Raw genomic sequence first — 23,026 nt, 5'->3', positions numbered from 1 at the left:
GTGTATTATAAATCAAAAAATTTTAGCCTTACTTTTTTTTAATTGCGTGTATTTATTTATATGTCCCTTTCGTCTGTTAAACTGTGCTTTCGTTGACTTATATTTTATGTAGCCTTATATTATAACAATTAATGTCGCATATCTGATGTTCATTTTTTAATGAGTAAACAAAATAATTAGTAATAAATAGATTGTCATTATTACAGAAGGATCCTTTTGGTCAGGCTGTAGTTAAAGCTTCATTGTAATTATCAATATGATAAAATTGTAAAAGTATGCGATAAAGGTGACTAAACAAATATACAACAATGATGGCAAATAATATGGAAACCAAAGAGGTAAGAGGAAAATTAAAAAAAAAAGAATAGAAATAAATACTTCAAATTTTAAATTAATTTATTCTGTTATGTTTGTTGATTACATGTTATGATGATTCTCTTTTAAGTATGTTAGGATGAGTTCAATTTGAACTGCTCATGCTTGAAAAATGATGATACCCAAACAACTTCAAGTCAGTATAAATGTGTTCATTGACGGAAAAATGTTTAAAAAAATATATAACTATGGCTTTTTAACAAGTGCAAATATTGTACACCTCTGAAAATAATCTCAATTTTAATACGGTCCAATGACTTGCTGTATTGATCTTAGAACTTATTAAGTTAATTATTAAAGAATATGATTTTTAAGGATTCTCAACAGCCAACTGAAGTTGGTTTCTTTGCGCTTGATGATAATAATATAAAAACAACATAAGTTGGATTTTTTATTGAGTAAAATATGACTTAGGTTTTATTAATCAAAAAATGTAAAGATACGATGATTTATTCATTTATGGCAGACTAATTGTTACTTTAGATTTAGCAACTGGAATATGCTGAAGATTCACATTTAGACCTGTAATAAAACATAAAATTATTTCACTGATAAACCATACTTGCAGGAAAAAATGTTTAATTACAAGTGATAAAACCATTAAAATTATTATTAGTGTTACATTCTAAAGAGTATATACAATTAAAATCTTCGTTGATGAACAATTAATATATTTGTAATATAATAATTAGATTGGATATAAGAAAAATGGAAGTAATCAAAGATTTAATTACATCCTTAATCTTTATTTAATTATGAGATGACCATGTTGGTGTCCGTTGCGTGGAGAGCTTATCACAGAGCATATAATAATGGTTTGCAAAGAAAGAAATACATCCTGAATGACTTAAGCATGTTATTTATTGGAATAAATGTATTTATTTGTGTGAATGGAGGGCTTATCCCCAAATATATCGAGTACTCTGGGGTAGTGTGAATGATTTGTGTTGTGTACGTAATTTTTTTAGCATGGATGGAAAGGTTTATTACCAACTACCCTGAGGATTATCAAGCACTCTGGGGTTGTGTGAGTGTAATTTATTAGAATTAATTAAGGTTTTTAGTTGAGATAAAAAAGTCAATGGCACGAGCGGGATTCGAACCCACGATATTTGGCTTGATACGCCACTGCTCTACCACTTGAGCTATCGTGACCTCGGACACAAACTTCGTATCTCAACCCCACCTTTTGAATGTTCCCTCCTTTTTGCCATTTTTCAATGTATTAATTGGTCAAGTGGACCACGAAATTAGTGAATTTAATAATTTAAAATGAAGTATATGTACTTCACTAAAGCTCTCTGTGGCAATTTCATTTGTCGTCGAGAATCCAATCCGATTACACGACATTTGAAAAATGGAAAAAGGAGGGAACATTCAAAAGGTGGGGTTGAGATACGAAGTTGGTGTCCGAGTGGATCGAGGTCACGATAGCTCAAGTGGTAGAGCAGCGGCGTATCAAGCCGAAGATCGTGGGTTCGAATCCCGCTCGTGCCATTGACTTTTTTATCTCAACTAAAAACCTTAATTAATTGTAATATATTAATTGGTCAAGCGGATCACGAAATTAGTGAATTTAGTAATTTATTAGCATGAAAGGTAGCTTATCAACAATTACCATAAAAATCATCTAAAATTTTCTATCATTATATAAATTCCTTTTTTTCCACATTTTACATGTATTTATAAAATTCAAACAATGTTTATAAATCCCAGGCTCTGAAGATGATCTCAATAATGATCGAAACGTTGGCACGATAAAGAATTTTTTTTTAAATTAAAATTTAATAAATTCAATTTTTTTTCATCTAAAATTTTCTATCATTATATAAATTTATTTTTTTCCACATCTTACATGTATTTATAAAATCAAACAATGTTTATAAATCCCAGGCTCTGAAGATGATCTCAATAAAGATCGAAACGTTGGCACGATAAGGATTTTTTTTAAATTAAAATTTTCTAAATTCAATTTTTTTCATCTAAAATTTTCTAGCATTATATAAATTCCTTTTTTCCACATCTTACATGTATTTATAAAATTCAAACAATGTTTATAAATCCCAGGATCTGAAGATGATCTCAATAAAGATCGAAACGTTGACACGATAAGGAATTTTTTTTTAAATTAAAATTTTCTAAATTCAATTTTTTTTCATCTAAAATTTTTTATCATAATATAAATTCCTTTTTTTCCACATCTTACATGTATTTAAGTACATGTATTTAAATTCAAACAATGTTTATAAATCCCAGGCTCTGAAGATGATCTCAATAAAGATCTAAACGTTGGCACGATAAAGAAAATGATTTTCTAAACCTACATCACACAAGACCGCATCTCACGATCTCCAAATAATAATAATACTTTGTCACTAAATACTACACATTTTAAAAGCTTATTCGAATTTCAATTTATTATTAATGAGCTCGAAATGTCACAATATTTTCCGTATCTAGTAGTAAAATATGTACATATTAAAAAGACACCAATTAATTCAGGTGCATACTAACTCTTTGCTGGACACCATTTCAGCTATCCAGCATAATCCATACTTATTCGTGAAAGATTTATTTTTATGCATTTTATAAGAATTTATGTAAATATGAATTAAAGTAGTAACTAACCATTTAATTGAAATGAAGTTTTGTATTTCCTTGTAGTAAAGAGAATGTCAATAAACTTGAAAACATGACACTTCACTCTAACGGCCTTTTAGATGAACCTATTTCATGTGGAAAATATTTTCCAACAAGTAAATGGAAAACAGCCGATGATAACCGGCTTAATGAAAGGAAAATTGTAATAAATTAAATGACCACTTCACAATCATAGTTGGTAAATCGGCTGAAAATACAGATTACAGCAATAAACCTATATATGAAATAACTTGTCAATAAAATGACTACTAAAAAGTCACCAGTTCCACGGTTTGTCGTGTTTTTGCATCAAGAGTAATGTTGGTATGTTGACTACAGACTATAGGTCTAACTATTTTATTTGCTTGACACCATCTTAGCTATCCAGCATAATCCATACTCAGTTGTCAAATATTTATTTTTATACATTTATATAAAAATGTGTCGAAATATAAATTAAAGTAGTCATCTAATTGAAGTGAAATTTTGTATTTCTTTGTGGAGAACAGAATGTCAGTAGACTTGAGAACATGGCACTACACTCTAGCGGCCATTTGTATGAATAGGTGAATACCTATTTCACGTATTCCCTTTTAAAAAACGTACTTTCATGATTAAAGGAAACCTTAAATGGATTAGGATTTCAACAGAAATTCTTTTTAGTTGGAAATGCGGCACAGGAAGAACTGAGGTGCGAGGGGATTTTTGTTTTTGGACATTCGGCGATTGTTTTATGAGAGACTCTCTTGATCAACTTCCCGACGAGTCGGACGGTCGGTGCGGGGTAGAAAGNTTAAAACCGGGATAGCGCGTACGCAGTCCCGACTACCAAAAATTACGCGCCCGAGATATCCGCATTTGGGATATTCGCAGAGGTCAGCCAAGCCGTAGTGCAATGGGAAGGCCTCGCCCTGGGGGAACCGCCTTAGTGATCACGGTAACCCCGACGCCAGGTAAGTATGATTCAGTTTCCGGGCACTCTAACTGTATACCGACAGCGTTTCGAGCAATGGACGGGATGTCCAACAATTTCTCAACTCACTGACACTATTCTCGCAATTGTTTATCTCCTGTTCTCAACTCACCGGATCCTTTGCCTCACAGAATACTCAGATAATAAAAAATATATTAAGAAATTGCTTTCTTAATGAGATAAAGACGTCTTTTAATGTATTTTACTTAGGGTTTCAATAGCGGGTAGATTCTCCACCAGATTGCTCTTCCGTGTAACCTGAGATTGGCCAAGAACCAGCCATGGCGGGTGGTTTTGAATTTTCTTACCAGCTATGGTTATATAAAATCACTCAGACAAATATTGAATTAATAACAATTAAAACAAAACACAAGTACATATAAAAGTACATATCGCAATGCGCTTCAGAAATTCAGATCATACAGTACATAGTGATTAGCAAAAACAAGAAACACGTCACCACAAACCTACGTGACACGACCGCATCTCACGATCTCCAAAAATCATTAACTTACGGTCACTAAAAACACCACACAATTTAAAGAAAACCTTAAATGGATGAGAATTTCAACAGAAATTCTTTTGAGCCGGAAATAGGGTACCGCAAAACAACGAAAATATCTATGTACTAGAATAAGTTTAAACAATACTTAACAAAATATTAACGCTAGAACGACTGAGTTCAAACATCGTAATTTACGATTACAAATAAAATTCCATACCACAGATTAAGCACATGTCTTAGACAAATATAACACAAAGTAGTTGCTCAATTTTAAACTTTCCTAATACGTTATGCACAAAGCGTTAGCGGCCTCGTCTGACGACAAGGCACTACAAAAAATTTCCTTACAGACTCATCAGTGAGTCCCCCTCCACGGAAATCTTTAGTAAAAGGCGAAAGATTTATTCGTTATGAAAGGAGACCAGAGTAAAGACCAAGATTTACCCGTTTCCGGTTATAGCTCTAGCCCCGCTTTCCACAGAACAGGAAGAATACAGAGAAATCATCTGGGCACACTCAAACCGACGATATGTATTTGTTGTACAAACAACTCTCCTTTTCAGTTTTCAGTTATAAACATTACAAATAATTTCAACCTCATAGAATTTAAGTATTTTTAAGTTTAATTGATTTTATACTACTACGACAGCGATAAAACTTGACGTGTTTGATTAGAATAGTCGCTAGGTTGCGCTATAATCGAAGTTCCCATCCTTAAAACCACAGCTGAAATTTCAATTATTATTAGCAATTTATTTTTGTTCAAATATGTTCCACTTTATTAATTAATATTTAAATTCTTGTATTTAGATCACGAATTTTAGGTTTCAAAATGAAATTGTCATTAATATGAGCCTGAACATTGAATTGACAAAGAATGTCCTCATTTTAATTATTTCACTAATATGTGACAATGTTTTTAGGCTGAAGTACAGTTTTTCATTTTTAGATTAAATACTGTTAAATCGTCCAATCAAACATTTTCCCCTATACGTATGAAATGTATGAAAAACTGTATGTTCGTGTTATTTAAAATATTTTATAGTATCAAAGTTGTGTTACTTAAAATATTTTAAAGTATGGATTGAAATGAACATTTATATTTAATTTTTGGTGTATTGAATATCTGGCAACAAGAAAACAAGACACTAAGATCTAGAAACTATGAAATTGGATTTTATTGTACATATCACCTTATAAAACGTACTTTCAGGTTTAAAGGAAACCTTAAATGGATGAGAACTTAACAGAAATTCTTTTAGTTCAGGCAGAACTGAGGTGTGAGGCGATATTTCTTTTTCGAGAGTCGGCAGTTTTATGTGGAACTGTCCTGAATAAATTTACCGACCAGTTGAACGGTAGGTACGAGGTATAAGGGAATGGCACTACCTTTGAAGTTATATATATTTTATATATTTTTTTATAACTATTTTTTACATTTTCATCCTCCATTACGAATATGCAATAGATACATGTATAAACAAGTTATAAATTTGCGTTGTAACTTACATGTATCTACTTTAGATACATATAATATATTACATCATACAGGTGCAAAAAAGTTAACAAAAAAATTTAAGTGTATATGATACATTAACAAGTAAAATAATAATCGTGATTATTTACTAAAACACAACATTAAATTATTAATCTGATATTTTAGAGTTTGCTCTGATCTCATGTAATGCATTAGATGTTTCACTGTCAGGAAATTTTGCTGTTGTCGTTCTGTACAATAAAAATGACAGTATGTCAAGAAGCCCCATATCAAAAATAACGATTTTTGCTAAATGATGGTCGATGGTTTGATCCCTGAATCTGTAGCTGCCCGGAAAGCTCTTTTCCTGCAAGCCTACGAAGCCTAGGTACGATGGACATTGGTGACGACCTCTCCTGTCGCCTGTTGAACCACCCACAAGAGGGTTAAGACAAGATAACATGACAACGTTTTAATATACTGTTCGACGATTAAGGGTGGCACACTATGTCCAGACTTCGCCATTTGAGTTTGATACGTCATGTACATCCCTGGAGATGAAGCTGTACCTTGTACAATTTTGAGCCTGTGTTTAAAGAAACATCCTCCACACGGATCTTCATTCTCCTACACTAATGAGGGTCGATTTTCCTGAGGTATGAGGTTTTGGGAAATGAAACAAATTCGGTAGTTTTTACGTGAGTCCCAGAAAGATTTATTTCGCAGCTTTTGTCAGTAATAATCAATCAGTAAAGACTTCATAGTCTTCATTCTGTTTGCAAGGTCTGAGTCGATTTCCGAGTACGCTTCGGGTTCGAGGATGGCCTGAGTGATGTCAAACAGCTCCTGGTCAATAAAATACGATTGCACCTTGAGGTCCCTGTAAAAGAAAGAAAAAAGGTTTTATCAAGAAGTTTGAGTTTAAGGATGGATAGGTAACCTTCCATGGACGAATCTTGCGACGACTTGTGTAAATTTGGACGCAGTCGATTCGTAACTGTTTTCATACAGGGGGCAGTTATCGACTATAAGCATGAACGGAACTTTGTATTGCATCGTACACTCCAACGGACCGGTCGTGTAGTTGTACATGAACGCGTTCAAAGGGCCGACGTGAATTCTCGCTTCATACATGGCCGGGTAGTAGTACCAACTATCAGCGATATACTTCCTGGCACTTTTCACCGGCTCATCGTTGGACTTGTACATCGATCCGATCTGATTCGTACTGCCGTAGACGCAGGGGAGGCTAGGGCCACCTTGCCTCCTCCCTCCGCCGTCATTGTAAGTGCAGAACAGCCTTGAGGTGTCTTCTTCAGACATGTTATACTTAGCAGCGACTGTTTGGAAACGTTCAAGTTTATCAGTGTTCATTTTGAATCTACGGGACTCACCTTCTTTCATGACTTCCCCTTCGTCACTCCTTAAACCCACGAGGAGGGAAAAGTTCGCTTGACGTTCTTCATCAAACCAGTTATCTTTTATATTGATATCGTCCACTACAGGCCTGAACTGGGTGGCTATTTTGCCCCACCACCATGGCATCTGAGAACAAATGGCTATTAGGTCGATCTTTGACTGTAGGACGGTCATACTTTGTTCTGGTTGGCGTACGCAGCTTGTAAAAGTTTTCTTGCATCAACGTTTCGCAAGCAGTCTAGACTGGAGCAGTTGACAGCTTTAAAAAGATCCAGGGTTCGATTATGCACCCAGGACTCCCTCGACATGGCCCATGGAGCTATTCTTGATCCACTGATGACTATACCTTTCTTAATCTGGTCCTTCATGGGACCGTTTAAGTGGTGTAGCACAAAAGCAGCTCCTTCACCTTCACCAGCGAGTGTAATCCTCTTTCGATCACCTCCAAATAAGTGTATATTCCTAACCACCCACTCTATTGCCAATTGTTGATCCATGAAGCCATAGTTTCCTGGCATTGTCGAATTTTCAAAACTTGCGAAACCTACGGATTCAAATATAAATAATCCAATGGGTAAAAAGTGTTGAATATTGGATTACCGAGCGGGCCGACGCGGTAGCTCATAGTCACGACGACCACGCCGTGGTTCATGAGTTTGTCGGGCGAATAGATCGAACCTTTGTTGCTCTCGAGCGGCAACGACTGCCCGTGAATCCATATCAGGACCGGCATGCTCTGGTTCACCTGGCAAAGGATCTTTCGAGTATAAAGTCCATTGTTGAATTAAAAACCTCACACTTACATATACCCGAGTTGTGTAGACATTTAAAAAAAGGCAGTCTTCTTGACCAATGAAACTGCCGTCTTTCGGATCCATCTCGAGGCATTCTTGACGACTCATTAAGGTTTCGATTCTCGTGACATTTTCAGGTTTCTTTAAAACACAGTACAAACAAATTACTTAAACTGACAATACTTACGCTGAAACGTAAATCTCCTCTAGAAGTCTTGCCGTAGCGAATCCCAAGGAAGGCGAAGTACCAGTTGTCGACTTGTGTAGTCAAAGAATAACCTCTGGCTAACCCTACAAGAAAACACATATAGGTGAATCGAACCTTTTTCTTCCTTTTGACACGATGCCCACCGTTGTACGTCGATAAAAAGCAGTACATAACCATGGCACCTGTGACCATGTTTGATATTAAAAGTGAAAACTTAGGAAACCAAGAGACAATATAAAGTCATCAACCTTCACTCTCCTAATCCCGCGTGAATAATCCTTTTTAGATATGGAACCGAACTGTCTCAATCGATTAGAACAAAATCACTTGGACAAGATTTTTTGTGTGAAAACATTAACTATGAAATATGGGACGGTTAATATGATATAGTCTTGAGACCCGCTAAAACGAAGGACGTTACCCATAGCACTCCCGGGTTGTTACGGATCTACATTTTTTAACCTCATAATTCTTACTCGACAAACCAGACAATATAAAATGTACTTAAAACCAAAAACGGAATAAAGAATTACAACCTGATGTCACGGTTTGACAAGGGAAATAATCCATTAGCCATGAACGATCATAAACAAAATATTATTATTATACTATGTTGTTCCAACTAAGCCTGAATCCTGACACTTTATCCATTGGTAATTGGTAAACAAATACAAGTAGGATGTGGAACAAAATGAATTTATACAGTGCAGAAAAAAAGAAAAAATTTGTTAAATTTAAACAATGTTTGTAAATCCCAGGCCCTGAAGATGATCTCAATAAATATCGAAACGTTGGCATGATAAAGAAAATGTTTTTTCTAAAAACCTACGTCACACCAGACCGCATCTCACGATCTCCGAATAATCATTGACTAACGGTCACTAAACATCACACATTATTATTATTATAATTCAGTAAAACAAAGAGTATCATACAAACTGAATCTGGCAATTTCTAAAGAATTTAGGTTATGTTAAATCCGTATACATTCCAATATCCAATTAGTGACCTAGGTCTTTTTTTACTGAAAAAGATTCTATGTTACTGGTTTCTGGTTCTGTTTTCTTCCTCTTCTTTGTCACTTCAAACATTGTCGCATCCTCACAGTAAGTATCAGAAGAGACAAGTTCTGTCAATGCTGTCGGAAGGAGGTTAAGGTTATCAAATTCCATGTTTGGGGAAGATTTGTCTGTTATTTTTATGAATGTTTTCCCTCGTTGTGTTCACGTTTGCAAAATACGTCCTGCTTTTTTTTGAGTCCCCTAGCTGGAGATGGAGTTTATTTCTTTTTTTCTTTTATTAAGGTTTCAATTGCAACAAATTGGTGACAAACTTTGTAAAACAGCATTTTTATTTAATTTATTGTTGTCAATGTTCAATTTGATAAAAAAAAGGACTAGTTGACTGCATCCCTCGCAAACTACAACTTAAACTATGCATAACAATACAAGATTTATCTTCTCTGCGTATTTATGTGTGGAGTTCAGAGAGACCAGAATCTTGGTAAGGAAAATAATTGGCAGAAGGCATTCTTATTCTTTCGAGAGAAATATTTATTAGTATTACTACTGGAAGTAGATTAGAAAAAATATGACTATGCCTGGCCATGTAAGTTGATACAGGAAAGTTGATCCCAACAAAAACATAAACTTGAAAAAAAGAGCTACGTTCCAGAAGCTCTTCACAAAATTAGCCTTTCAATATAATGATATCTCTTTGTGGCCGTCCGTTATTTTTTTAGCCCATAACCTGAGAGAACTCAAAAGAAAAGATAGTTGCAGACTCCCAAAAAAAATTAAAAAACGTCAGTCTACAAATTAGTAGTGATATTTACATTGTGGCCAATTTCTCTTCACTCCTACTTTTATGAGCAGCACAATCTGTTATTTTTATTAGTTAACTCAGTTAATACTTAGCCAGTTTCTGAATGAGGATTAAAACATCTGGCCTGTTCATACAAGAGAGGTGGGTGAAGGGAAGGTAGAGAACTCATGGGGAAAGAAAAAAGTCCCAGACTATTCATTACTCGCTCATTCAGAAACTAACCATGTTAACCAATAAAAATAAAAGAACTGTGTTCCTCCTTCTTTGGTAGGTTGACTTTTTTACATTTTTTGGAAGGAGTCTGGAATTTTAGCTTTTCTTTTGAGTTCTCTCAGATTATGGACTAATAAAAAGAACATAGTGTAGATTGATAGGCTATTTTTTGGGGGGAGGGTCTGGGACTTGGCCTTGTTTTCACGGTTAGATATTTGTTGGGATATCATACTTTTTGTTGGCTTTTTTTCGAGGCAGAGAAGCGATTATGTATGTCGTATGTACTTTATTAATTAATATTTAAAGCCTTGTATTCAGATGAGAAATTTTAGGTGTCAAAATGAAATTGGCATTGACATGAGCCTGAGCATTGAATTAACAAAGAATGTCATTTTAATTATTTCACCAATATGTGACAATTTTTTAGGCTGACGTACAGTTTGTTTTGTTTTTAGATTAAATACAGTTAAATCGTTTAATCATACTTTTTCCCTGTACATTTGAAATGTATGAAAAATATATGTTTATGTTGTAATAAGTGGTCTAAAAATTTTTGAACAATCGAGTATTCGTTTACGAACTTTTGGCTTGATGAAAAAAGAAAAGTTTTTCCTACGAGTAAATGGAAAACAGCCGATGTTAACCGGGTTAATGAAGGGAAAATGTAATAAGTTAAATGACTTAAGTAGAATAGACTTGAGAACATGACACTACACTCTAGCGGCCATTTGTATGAACCTATTTCACGTATTCCCTTTTAAAAAACGTACTTTCATGATTAAAGGAATCCTTAAATGGATTAGGATTTCAACAGAAATTCTTTTTAGTTGGAAATGCGGCACAGGAAGAACTGAGGTGCGAGGGGATTTTTGTTTTTGGACATTCGGCGATTGTTTTATGAGAGACTCTCTTGATCAACTTCCCGACGAGTCGGACGGTCGGTGCGGGATAGAAAGAGATGGCGGTACCTTTGGTCGGTATCGCTTCTCGGCCTTTTGGCTAAGATCAAAGTGTAGTATCTGTTCTTATCAGCTTAATCTCTGGTACGACTTCCATAGGGAGTCCAGTAGATTAAACTGATTTTTGGAAAATGACGGAGTGCTAGGGGCTTGCTCCACCTCTGTCGCGGGTTGACCCGGTATTGCAGTACCTCCGGGAACGGCCCACCTAACTAAATATGAATAAAATACAAAGTAAAGAAAGTGAAACTTAGAAAAATTACACTGAAATTTATTCACAACGTTCAAATTTACAATTTATTTATTCCGCTTTTGGAACAAAATGTAATTGACGAACCATTTGTTTAGATTTTGTTTTGAATACTACACTTCCAAAAAAATTATTTTCTACATCCACAATCGAACGAAAGAGCAAATTTTTTAAGCTAAGTTTTTCGATTTTACTTTCGTCAAATTTCTTTGATCTTAATTACTGCTTGCAATACAAAATTAAAGTATTTCTAGTAACGGTCTTAACTCATTTTTTTGGATATCACATTTAATTAGTTGCACGTACAAATTTGTATATGTATTGTATCGATGAGCTAGATCTGGGTTTGCTCCTGAAACTTTATTTTCATTATTAAATGTTTTTTGTTTTTAAATTATGTACTCAATAAATGGAGAACCATTTACTACACAATAAAATTGGTGTTGGAACAAAAGTAAGTAATTAATAAAAAGTAATTAATTTACTCCAGCATTTTATTTTTTATATTTGTATTTTTTTAATTTCATTTAGAATGTACTAATGAATTGAATTGCTCACTCTCTTATACGGTAAACCCCCCCCCAAAAAAAAAAAAAAAAAAAAAATTAGAGAGATCTCTAATTATTTTAGATCTCTAATTTTTAGATAAAGATGCGGTCTGGTGTGATGTAGTTTAAGAAAAACATATATGCATTTGTATAATTTAAACCATATCAACAAAGATCGAAACGTGTGGTGTTTAGTGACAGTTATTTAATGATAATTAGGAGATCATGAGTTGCGGTCTGGTGAGATGTATGTTTTAGAAAAACATTTTTTTTTATGCACCAATGACACATCTACACAGAAAACAAATACATATTGATTCCAAAATTTCTAGCATTGTATAAATTCAATTTTTTTCACACCGTACATATATTTGCATAATTTAAACAATGTTATAAATCCCAGGCCCTGATGATCTCGATAAGAATTTCGAACGTTGGCACGATAAGGAAAATGTTTTTCTAAACTATGTTCTATATTAAGTCTCCATCACACCAGATTTAAATTCATTAAATTTTGTGGCCCCATTGTCGATTTTCATCTTTCAATTAATTCAAACTATACGACATTCTATTTAAATTTTTCATTAAAATTAGAACCGGGATAGCGCGTACGCAGTCCCGACTACCAAAAATTACGCGCCCGAGATATCCGCATTTGGGATATTCGCAGAGGTCAGCCAAGCCGTAGTGCAATGGGAAGGCCTCGCCCTGGGGGAACCGCCTTAGTGATCACGGTAACCCCGACGCCAGGTAAGTATGATTCAGTTTCCGGGCACTCTAACTGTATACCGACAGCGTTTCGAGCAATGGACGGGATGTCCAACAATTTCTCAACTCACTGACACTATTCTCGCAATTGTTTATCTCCTGTTCTCAACTCACCGGATCCTTTGCCTCACAGAATACTCAGGTAATAAAAAATATATTAAGAAATTGCTTTCTTAATGAGATAAAGACGTCTTTTAATGTATTTTACTCTAAGGTTTCAATAGCGGGTAGATTCTCCACCAGATTGCTCTTCCGTGTAACCTGAGATTGGCCAAGAACCAGCCATGGCGGGTGGTTTTGAATTTTCTTACCAGCTATGGTTATATAAAATCACTCAGACAAATATTGAATTAATAACAATTAAAACAATACACAAGTTAATAAAAAGTACATATCGCAATGCGCTTTAGAAATGTGCAAGACAAACTATTCAGATCATACAGTACGTAGTGATTAGCAACAACAAAAACACGTTTATAAAAACATTTTCTTCATCGTGCCACGTTCGATCTTTTGTTTTTACATCATCTTCTTCAGTGCCTGAGATATAACAAACATTATTTAAATTATACAAATACATATAAGATATTTGTATAATTTTAAACACTTTTAATGACTTTTTATCTCATCTTAAAACCTAATTAATTGAAAGATGCAATTAATTATACAAAAGATGCCATTAATTGGTCAAGCGGACCACGAAATCTAGTGAAGATAAAGAAAACGTTTTTCCAAAACCTACGTGACACATCAGACCGCATCACACGATCTCCAAATAATAATCATTTACTAATGGTCACTAAACACCACACATTTAAAGAAAACCTTAAATGGTTGAGAACTTCAACAGAAATTCTTTTAAGGCGGAAATGGGGTACAGGTAGAAGAACTGTGGTGAGAGGCAAAACAACTAAAATATCTGTTACTTGATTAATGTGTAGAGATTAGTGACCGTTAATCGAAAGTTAATCAGATATCGTGAGATGCGGTCTGGTGTGGTGTAGGTTTCAGAAAAACATTTTCTTTATCGTGCCAACGTTTCGATCTTTTATTTAGATCATCTTCAGGGCCTGGGATTTACAAACAATGCTTACATTTAACAATTACATTTAGGATGTGGAAAAGTGAATTTATACAATGCAAAATATATTTTATATGCAAACAAAGTATTTCTACTCACTCAAAGTTTTTGTCTTCTGTGTAATTGTGCCATCCTTGAGTGTCGTGTTGAGAGTGCCAGTGAGATTTTGCTGTTTTATGTTTGGTGTTGAAGGGGTGGGGAAGGAAGTCGGTATATAAAAAACAATTTTGTGTAAGGAGGCGTCGGCTTTTTTGAAGTGAAATAAGCCGACAAAGGGGAACAATGTGTTGGTAATAGTTCGGCCAGATTGTCCTTTCAGGATTATGTAGAAAAGGGATAAATAGGAAAAGGAAAGCTAAATTGTTGGAAAATTAGACTATGTGAAAAGTATTTGATGTGTGGAATGTAATGTAATGATATATGTATGTTATCTATATTGTATTTGGTTAATGATATTGGCGTAGCTGCGGACTGAGTTTACACGTATCTGTTCTGTATGCTGTGTTTATGTCTGTTGATATAAACCATTTCTAAGAAATTACGTTTATGTTTGTTTTGTTCTATGTGCACTTTTGGATTTTTGAAGTCGAAATCGTGTTGGCATTCAAGATGGTGGGTAGCGAGTGCTGTAGGATTTTGCTTAGGTTTTTGGCAATAGTAGATATGTTGCTTTACTATCTTATCTTGTCCAGATATTGGGGATGTAAGAAAACAAAGGAAAAAGTTTTTCTAAAACCTACGTCTCCACCTGACCGCTCTCATGAACTCCAAAATAAATCTAGGCTATGTACTATCTAATGAATGAATTATCTAATTAGATTTTAATGCTCAGTGCGTTAGCGGCCTCGTCTGACGACAAGGCACTACAAAAAATTTCATTACAGACTCATCAGTGAGTCCCCCTCCACGGAAATCTTTAGTAAAAGGCGAAAGATTTATTCGTTATGAAGGGAGACCAGAGTAAAGAACAAAACTCGCCCGTTTCCAATTATAGCTCTAGCCTCGCTTTCCACAGAACGGGAAGAATACAGAGAAATCATCCGGTCATACTCAAACCGACGATACGTATTTTTTGTACAAACAACCCGCCTTTTTACTCTTTTCAGTTATAAACATTCAAAATAATTTTAACCTCATTGAATTTATGTATTTTTAAGTTTAATTGGTTTTATACTGCTACGACAGCGATAAAACTCAACGTGTTTGATTAGAATAGACGCTAGGTTGCGCTATAATCGAAGTTCCCATCCTTAAACCCACAGCTGAAATTTCAAATATTATTAAGAATTTATTTTTGTTCATATATGTTCCACTTTATTCATTAATATTTAAATTCTTGTATTTAGATCACGAATTTTAGGTTTCAAAATGAAATTGTCATTAATATGAGCCTGAGCATTGTTTGACAAAGAATGTCCTTCTCATTTTAATTATTTCATTAATATGTGATAATATTTTTAGGCTGAAGTACAGTTTTTTATTTTTAGATTAAATACAGTTAAATTGTCCAATCATACATTTTCCCCTATACATATGAAATGTATGAAAAACTTTGTGTTATTGGACAATTGATTTGTGTGAAAAATGTTTGTATTTTTTAAAATATTTTATAGTATCAAGGTTGTGTTATTTAAAATATTTTAAAGTATCGATTGAAATGAAGGTTTGTATTTAATTGTTGGTGTATTGAATATCTGGCAACAAGAAAACAAGACACTAAGATCTAGGAACTATGAAATTGGATTTTATTGTACATATCACCTTATAAAACGTACTTTCAGGTTTCCTTTAAACCTTAAAAGGATGAGAACTTCAACAGAAATTCTTTTAGTTCAGGCAGAACTGAAGTGTGAGGTGATTTTTCTTTTTCGACAGTTGGCAGTTTTATGTGCAACTGTCCTGAACAAATATCCCGACCAGTTGAAACCCACAGATGAAATTTTGATTATTATTGATAATTTATTTTTGTTAAAATATGTACCGACTTTATATGATTATTATTAATTTTTAAGGGCGTTTTAACGACTACTATCATATCAAGCCCTAACAGTTAAACCTTCTGCCTTAATAATGTATGACAATTAGTGACCGTTAGTCGATGATTATTCGTAGATCGTGAGATGCAGTCTGGTGTGATGTAGGTTTCAGAAAAACATTTTCTTTATCGTGCCAACGTTTCGATCGTTATTGAAATCCTTTTCAGGGCCTGGGATTTATAAACATTGTTTAAATGTTACAATTACATGTAGGATGGGAGAAAATAAAGATTTATGCAATGCCAGAAAATTTTAGATATAAAAAAATTGAATTTATACAATGCTACAACATTTTTAGATTTAAAAAAAATTTATGCAATGCTACAACATTTTTAGATCGAAAAAAAAAAGAATTTATACAATGCAAAAAAGTATTTTTTATATTCACTCTCTCAGAAAGTTCTCCTGTTCATACAGACACTGAAGATTGCAAAATACCTACAGGTGTCTAACAGACCAAACCAAAAGGCAGACAAAAATGATCCAGTTCAAACAAATTACAATTAAATAAAGGTTTTTCTTCATACTGTTACATATCTATAATATAAAAAAAGAAAAAAAAAAGAAAATGAAATAAATTCGGTGCTTTTATACGCTAAACTGTACAACAGATTCGTCTTGCTGGGGTGGTCTTTAATCTTTTTGAAAAAGAAATTTCTTCTTTCTTTTGGGATTTTCTTTTTTCAAGGAAAGTCAAATGGAACTCACGCTTCACATTCACGGAAAAATTGGATGTTTTTGGACTGTGAATTTTAAAAATTCAATGACATACTGAGATTGTCAAAGTTTTGGTTCAAATTGCAATTTACCATTAACGAGCTTGAATTTGGCAATTTTTTTTCTATATCCAGTTCTAAAACATGCACACACTAAAAAATCATTAATTAATTTTAACACTAAAAATTAATAATTGGCTCACTAAAGTTTCCAGGCCACTACTATTTCAACAGTACTTCCACTTCCTAATTGACACCCCTCTACTTGATTAACAAATACTTTGGTAAATAAATTCATCCCTCAAGACGATGTAGTATGGGGCCTTCCCAAACTGTGGTCCACCGACACTAACCAGGTGGTCCATGGTGAACTTAGAAAAAAAAATTATTATTTGGAGATTGTGAGATGCGGTCTGATGTGATGTACGCTTCCGAAAAACATTTTCTTTATCGTGCCAACGTTTCGATCTTTATTGAGATCACCTTCAGGGCCTGGGATTTACAAACATTGTTTAAATTTAACAAAAACATGTAGGATGTGGGAAAAAGTGAATTTATACAATGCAAAAAAATATTTTTTTATATATTCAATCAAAGTATTTCTACTCACTCAAAGTGTTTGTTTTCTGCATAGAAGTGTTTGTTTTTCTGAAACCTACATCACACCAGACTGCATCTCACAATTTCTGAATAATCATTGACTAACGGTCACTAATCATCATACATTTAGATTAAAAAAATTATTATTACAAAAATAAATGTAGAATGATTAAATAAAATCAAACTAATAATAATGAATACTTAAACAAAAGTTTTTATATTTATTCAGTCTATGTTTACTTTTGCACATGTAAGAAAAAGCATAAGGTAAATGAGACGGACGGGACTAGACTGGTGGGAGGTAGATCGTCATCCTAAGAATTTCATTTTTCATTCAACTGGTCCTTCATACCAGGAGCTGCTGCCTCTGGAACATCCTTTTTTTGGCATTGCCGTTTGAGCATCCGCCATTTTTTTTCTTCTTCTTCTTTTTTTTCTCTCTCCTTCGCAGCATGCGGAAGCCCGAAGGGGCAGGCAAGGCGCAGCCGGAAAGCGGGAGAATGCCCAAGCCTGCCTGGAACATCCTTTACAAAGCCGTTGTTGTTCCACATTGATATAAATTAATTTAACTTTTATAAATGCAATGGAATTAACATTTTTAGGAGTAAGTGAACAATTCATAAAAATACTGGATTGTTTGTTGAACTAATCAAACCTGTGAAGACCCAATAAGTGACCCAGGTTTCAGCACGAGTTCACCAACTCGCAGACCCAACATAAACTTTATGTTAAAGCTTATTTTAAAGTTTGAGATTCATAGAGGGAAATGTAGATAAATAATAATAGTATATTTTTCATATTTGAATACAACATTAAATTTATTTTATTTGTACATGTTTTGTAGCTAAATACTAATTACATTTATGTACAATAAAATCAAAGAACTAGTCCCTGCTAAGCCAATCTCCAATTTGATTAACGATATGAACCCGAGCTTTAGTCAATTGAGGGGGATCCTTTGGTGATGATGGGTACATGTTAGCACAGTGAGCAGTACCTAAAATATCAGTTATCTTGTACATGCTTTACCAAAATCAAAATGTATAAAATGAAATCAAATATAAACCATTTATGTAAATTGCTTGTATTTTGGGTTTGTTTGAGACGGTGATTCCAAGTGCATGCCAAGGATCTATGCTGCCATGAACAAATAAAACTCTTGTCGTTTTTAAATGGACATCACCATACATAATGTTAGTTCTCATTATTCCATTGTTTAAAACCTGTTCATTAATCCTAAAACACAGTTTAAAATTTATAAAATTCTTTACCAATTTATTCTTTCTTATCGACTTACTCTGGGCCAAAAATATTTTGGCACTGTTTTGTGAAATATGACAATGGGATGTTAGAACCAAAAAGTTCGTCAGGGCTACTCGAAGTTTGATAGAAACCGAATTCTGTACACGTTTGATAAATCCACTGACGAGCTATATTTACAGGAAAATATACCGTTAGTTTATTCACTTGATTGCGATACAATTTAAGATTTCACCTGCTTGGGTGTGGTTCCAGACTGTATTTTTGAGTTCCTCTAATTGCTGAGAATATGTAAAATTTAAACATTCACTTTTAGTAGCTGCAAGCATCATTTTATTAACAGCTGCATATCTTGAAAATAAATAAAACTCTAATTACTCAAATGAATCGATTGAAACTCATCCTTAGATATTTACCTATCTAATGGTTCTCCCAGGCCACGGTCGACCATTATGTTGCAAAGATCATCAATAGTTATTTTCGCCGTGGGGCTTTTTGACATTCTGTTATCTTTATTGTACTGAACAACATCGGCAAAATTTCCTGAAAGTGAGTCGGCTAATGTGGCTACATCTAATCCATTGCTCACATTGAGATCGGAGCAAAGTCTAAAATATTAAAATGAGATTAATAACTTATTGCTACATTTTAATAAATAATAATAATTATTATTTTACTTATTAGTAACATTACATACTTAAATTTTTTTGTTAATGTTTTTGCACCAGATGGATCTGTAACTAACTTATCAAAATGCTTAACAGCCTGATGGACAGAAGTTACACAATCATCGCTGAATGTAGACAATGAGGCCGATACAACTTCATTGTACTCTAAAAATAAAAATACATGGTTACTAGTTTATTCTTTGAGTGCCAAGGATGTACCGTGGTTTACCGTCTGTGGCTGTGGACTTACTTGAACCTCACTTTTCTTGAGTTTTGCCTGGTCGGTAATAGGGGGAATGAAATCTACCTACTCTGGTCATTAGGGGTAGTTTTACCGTACATTAAACTGACTTTGGTTTTCAACTAGTTACTGTTTTCCCTCTGAGATTTTTTTTTCCCATTTTTTGTGAATATTTGTTTTAGTTGCTATTCTTCATATATACAATTGTTAGTTTATTCTAGTGCAGTAATGTTAATTGTAGTTTTAGTTTTAGAGAGTTTGTTCTTTATTTTTTAATTTGTTTATGCCTTTTTGGATTTTTTGTTTAAATTATTTATTGATTTATTGGTGATTTTTGTGGGAATTCAGTTAGACCTTTCAGCTTTACTCAATTTTTATTGTCCCATATTAATGAAGTTTTACTTCCATTTTGAAGGTGGAACTTGAACGTGTTAAATATAAGTGTTATAAGACCAAGTATGATTAAGTTTCTTTTTTTATCATACCCTGGGGATATTAAAAGAGTATTATTTTTTTTATATTTATTTTAAAAAGAAAAAGCAGGACTTTATTTCTTTGTTGAGGACTCTTTGCATGAGGTTCATTGTTTTAACTTTCATTATTGATTTATTTTTAAAAATAGAACAACTTGAACCTGTAAAAATACTATAGCTTACAAAATCTCTCTCTCTCGCTCTCTCTCTCTCTCTCTCTCTCTCTCTCTCTCTCTCTCTCTCTCTCTCTCTCTCTCTCTCTCTCTCTTTTTTTCTATTTACCTTTAAAATCAGCTTTTGCGAGAAGTGGACCACTTGTTGAAATTGCAGCATGTACCAAATGAGGATATTTGTATCGAAGCCAAGCGGCCAAGGACCCTGGGTAGCTTCCGCCAAATGCGATCCATTTATTGCTAGCTGTCAATCCAAATTTCTTATTCATCCCTTTAATAAAGTTAGCCAGATCGGCAAGTGCTTGCTCACTGCTCAAATACCTAAGATTTCGAGTGCTCATATCTCTATGGAAGGAAAAAAATATTTTCATCAAATGCATTTAATAGTTAATGTTCATAAATAATAATTATTAAAAAATAATTTATTAATTATTTAAATACAAATGAGGGTTTTTTACTATGATTTGTTAAAATTATACTATGTACTAAATATTATGACAATCATTTTTGGATTTATATAGGCTCAAATCCGTACTTAATTACAAACATTGAGTTGAGCCTATTGGCTTTTTGTAGTCCCCTGGCGATTCCAGCTTTTGCTATTTACAGTAAATCACCGGCAGATTCGACAATTACCCACCCTGGGTGTTTGGCAGTCTGTGGGCAGAACTCAGCCATATTCATCCAGCCACCGAGGTTAGGCTCTGAGGGTGGTGCGTCCAGCTAGGTCAATTCAGCACCAAACGCATGCAGTTCCAAGCCCATTCATACTCACGTTCATTCTTAAACATTCACTCCTATTTACATACCATTCATTCAATTAGGGTGATGGAGTGCTCGATAATCATCCAAAATCCTTTCACATATTACACAACAAGCCTAATTGAAGGTGGATGGGGAATTCAATTTTTTGCCATCGATCCTCTCACATCACATATTCACGCTAATAAATACATTCACTCTCAACACAACCTTTACACATATTATACAACAAGCCTAATTGAAGGTGGATGGGGAATTCAATTTTTTGCCATCGATCCTCTCACATCACATATTCACGCTAATAAATACATTCACTCTCAACACAACCTTTACACATATTATACAACAAGCCTAATTGAAGGTGGATGGGTAATTCAATTTTTTGCCATCGATCCTCTCACATCACATATTCACGCTAATAAATACATTCACTCTCAACACAACCTTTACACATATTATACAACTAGCCTAATTGAGGGTTGATGGGGAATTAAATTTTTCGCCATCGACCCTCTCACATCACACATTCACGCTAATAAATCACTCTCAACGCAAACTAGGTGTACATGACTTTACTTTACTATTAGTATATACAATAGAACAACCCCGTTTCCTCAAAAAATCGGAATATATTTTCAAAAGATGAATTAGGAATGTATATTTGACATACGGGGTAGGGTGTGATTTTCCGTAATATCTATGTTCCAGTTGGAAACATAAAGCTCCGTATTTCATAGCATAGTCGATCCAAGCGCCTTTCACCATCCATTCTGCCGAAGCCTCCCCTTCGCCTCCAATCATTAGGAAAACAGGGGTGTTCCGCTTGACTTTGATGAATGAATCATTCACTTGGTATCTCTTAAAAAGGACAGAGTTTATTGCAGAGCGTTCGAATTGCATATAACGATTGAGCTGTGCATACCTGATTCCATGTGTGCATGTTCGTCGGGTCAAAGTGGTCTAGCTTTTGTTTAAACCACATGTCCGGAGGGAGTCGGTGATTTTCAACATGAGGCGGCCATACCATCAAAGAATTCCTTCTAAACGCAGAGCAATGTACAATGCACGCTGTTACTATTAAGGAAAGAATACTTTTCTTGTACATTTTGCCTTTAAAAAAAAAAAAAATTAAAATTAAAAAAAATCAAAGATAAATTTGAAATTGAACCGCTCCAAAATATTAAAATTTATATTTGGAATAATATGTATTAATAAATTTATAATGAAACACACTGATTAATACTTTTTTAAAAACTTGTTCATGTCAATAATTAATATAAACTCATGCGCAATTCTATAAGTTTAACTTGCCTACAAAGTACTCCTCTGCATTGAGAAAACACTACAAGATCTGAATAAATATCCTCAGTTCAGCCTTATCAATTAAATTGATAAAGACCTCCCTTCTTATGTATATTGCTGAATAGATTTTTTTTATCAATGTTTACATTTCTTTTGAAATGTACAAGTTTAGACAAAGTTCTATATATAAACTGATGATAAAATGCAAAATTATGTTAACAAAAATGATAATTCACATTGAAAAGAATGGAAACAATCTATTAATAAATTTATAATAATAACTGTGATTGATATATGACCATTAGAAATTTATTATAATAAAATATTTATTTTAATTATAAAAAATAATAAAACAGAGAATTAGGACATACTGAACAATTTAATTTTGAAAATAGATCGTAGTAAATGTTCAGAAGTAATTTAATATCCTAATAATTTGAATGCAATCTGTACCTGCATACTTGAATATTATTAACATAGTGATAAATTATCACTTATCTTAATTAATGTGTCAGATTACATTCGATTGATTTGACAATTGAAAAGACAAGTCAAAAATTTTGTCTTCGTAATGTACTCAAAGATGCTTCTTGTACTTTATACTTTACAATTTTTTTATTATAAAACAAAACTGTAAAAATTTCAAGCTACTACTAATAGTATTAGTTTGTATTTCATTATTTAAAAAAACGGCCCTGCTCACCTACTTGTGTGTCGTTTGACGAGGACGACAAATTAAAAAAAGTTGCAAATAATGCATG

At 33.6% G+C, this 23,026-nt stretch overlaps 2 protein-coding genes and 5 non-coding genes across 8 annotated transcripts; 1 reads left to right on the top strand and 6 right to left on the bottom strand.

Annotated features, from left to right (window-relative positions):
* Positions 1-3,814: 3,814 nt before the first annotated feature.
* LOC112127362 lies at positions 3,815-3,976 on the bottom strand. Its single transcript, XR_002910535.1, has one exon. It is a non-coding gene; the product is annotated as a U1 spliceosomal RNA (small nuclear RNA).
* Positions 3,977-4,800: 824 nt separating this feature from the next.
* Positions 4,801-4,923, bottom strand: LOC112127361. Its single transcript, XR_002910534.1, has one exon. It is a non-coding gene; the product is annotated as a U5 spliceosomal RNA (small nuclear RNA).
* Positions 4,924-6,658: 1,735 nt separating this feature from the next.
* LOC106665566 (bile salt-activated lipase-like) lies at positions 6,659-14,171 on the bottom strand. Of its 2 annotated transcripts, XM_014392072.2 has the most exons (8): positions 8,535-8,917; positions 8,371-8,474; positions 8,193-8,324; positions 7,990-8,134; positions 7,566-7,933; positions 7,365-7,515; positions 6,911-7,310; positions 6,659-6,850 (listed from the first exon to the last, which is right to left on the bottom strand). In XM_014392072.2, exons 1-8 carry the CDS (start codon positions 8,581-8,583, stop codon positions 6,703-6,705), a joined length of 1,497 nt encoding a protein of 498 aa, XP_014247558.1. In that variant the 5' UTR covers positions 8,584-8,917; the 3' UTR covers positions 6,659-6,702. The 2 variants fall into 2 exon arrangements, with proteins under 2 accessions (XP_014247558.1, XP_024083997.1); XM_024228229.1 differs by lacking the exon at positions 8,535-8,917 and adding an exon at positions 14,134-14,171 and having other exon boundaries at positions 8,193-8,474.
* LOC112127363 lies at positions 11,408-11,600 on the top strand. Its single transcript, XR_002910536.1, has one exon. It is a non-coding gene; the product is annotated as a U2 spliceosomal RNA (small nuclear RNA).
* On the bottom strand, positions 12,782-12,943 carry LOC112127360. Its single transcript, XR_002910533.1, has one exon. It is a non-coding gene; the product is annotated as a U1 spliceosomal RNA (small nuclear RNA).
* A 704-nt stretch (positions 14,172-14,875) lies between the features above and the next one.
* Positions 14,876-14,998, bottom strand: LOC112127366. Its single transcript, XR_002910537.1, has one exon. It is a non-coding gene; the product is annotated as a U5 spliceosomal RNA (small nuclear RNA).
* A 3,178-nt stretch (positions 14,999-18,176) lies between these two features.
* On the bottom strand, positions 18,177-22,376 carry LOC106665888 (putative serine protease K12H4.7). Its single transcript, XM_014392695.2, has 10 exons — positions 22,275-22,376; positions 21,886-22,073; positions 21,634-21,821; positions 20,311-20,546; positions 19,344-19,479; positions 19,063-19,254; positions 18,882-18,997; positions 18,684-18,816; positions 18,453-18,622; positions 18,177-18,383 (listed from the first exon to the last, which is right to left on the bottom strand). The coding sequence occupies exons 2-10, from the start codon at positions 22,066-22,068 to the stop codon at positions 18,271-18,273; spliced, it is 1,467 nt and encodes a 488-aa protein (XP_014248181.2). The 5' UTR covers positions 22,069-22,073; positions 22,275-22,376; the 3' UTR covers positions 18,177-18,270.
* Positions 22,377-23,026: the final 650 nt, after the last annotated feature.

This window comes from Cimex lectularius, unplaced genomic scaffold (assembly GCF_000648675.2).
Source record: "Cimex lectularius strain Harlan isolate CLEC.00 unplaced genomic scaffold, Clec_2.1 scaffold170, whole genome shotgun sequence".
In the NCBI taxonomy this organism is placed as follows: domain Eukaryota; kingdom Metazoa; phylum Arthropoda; class Insecta; order Hemiptera; family Cimicidae; genus Cimex; species Cimex lectularius.
This window is presented reverse-complemented; position numbering and strand designations above follow the sequence as displayed.

Coding starts and splice junctions, on each gene's coding strand:
- LOC106665566 (XM_014392072.2), bottom strand. CDS start 8,583: ATGGTCACAGGTGCCATGGTTATGTACTGCTTTTTATCGACGTACAAC. Junction 8,135..8,192: donor TCTACACAACTCGGGTATAT/GTAAGTGTGAGG, acceptor ATCCTTTGCCAG/GTGAACCAGAGCATGCCGGT. Junction 7,934..7,989: donor CTACCGCGTCGGCCCGCTCG/GTAATCCAATAT, acceptor TTGAATCCGTAG/GTTTCGCAAGTTTTGAAAAT.
- LOC106665888 (XM_014392695.2), bottom strand. CDS start 22,068: ATGTACAAGAAAAGTATTCTTTCCTTAATAGTAACAGCGTGCATTGTA. Junction 18,817..18,881: donor CTGGAACCACACCCAAGCAG/GTGAAATCTTAA, acceptor CTGTAAATATAG/CTCGTCAGTGGATTTATCAA. Junction 18,384..18,452: donor ACAAGCAATTTACATAAATG/GTTTATATTTGA, acceptor CTGATATTTTAG/GTACTGCTCACTGTGCTAAC.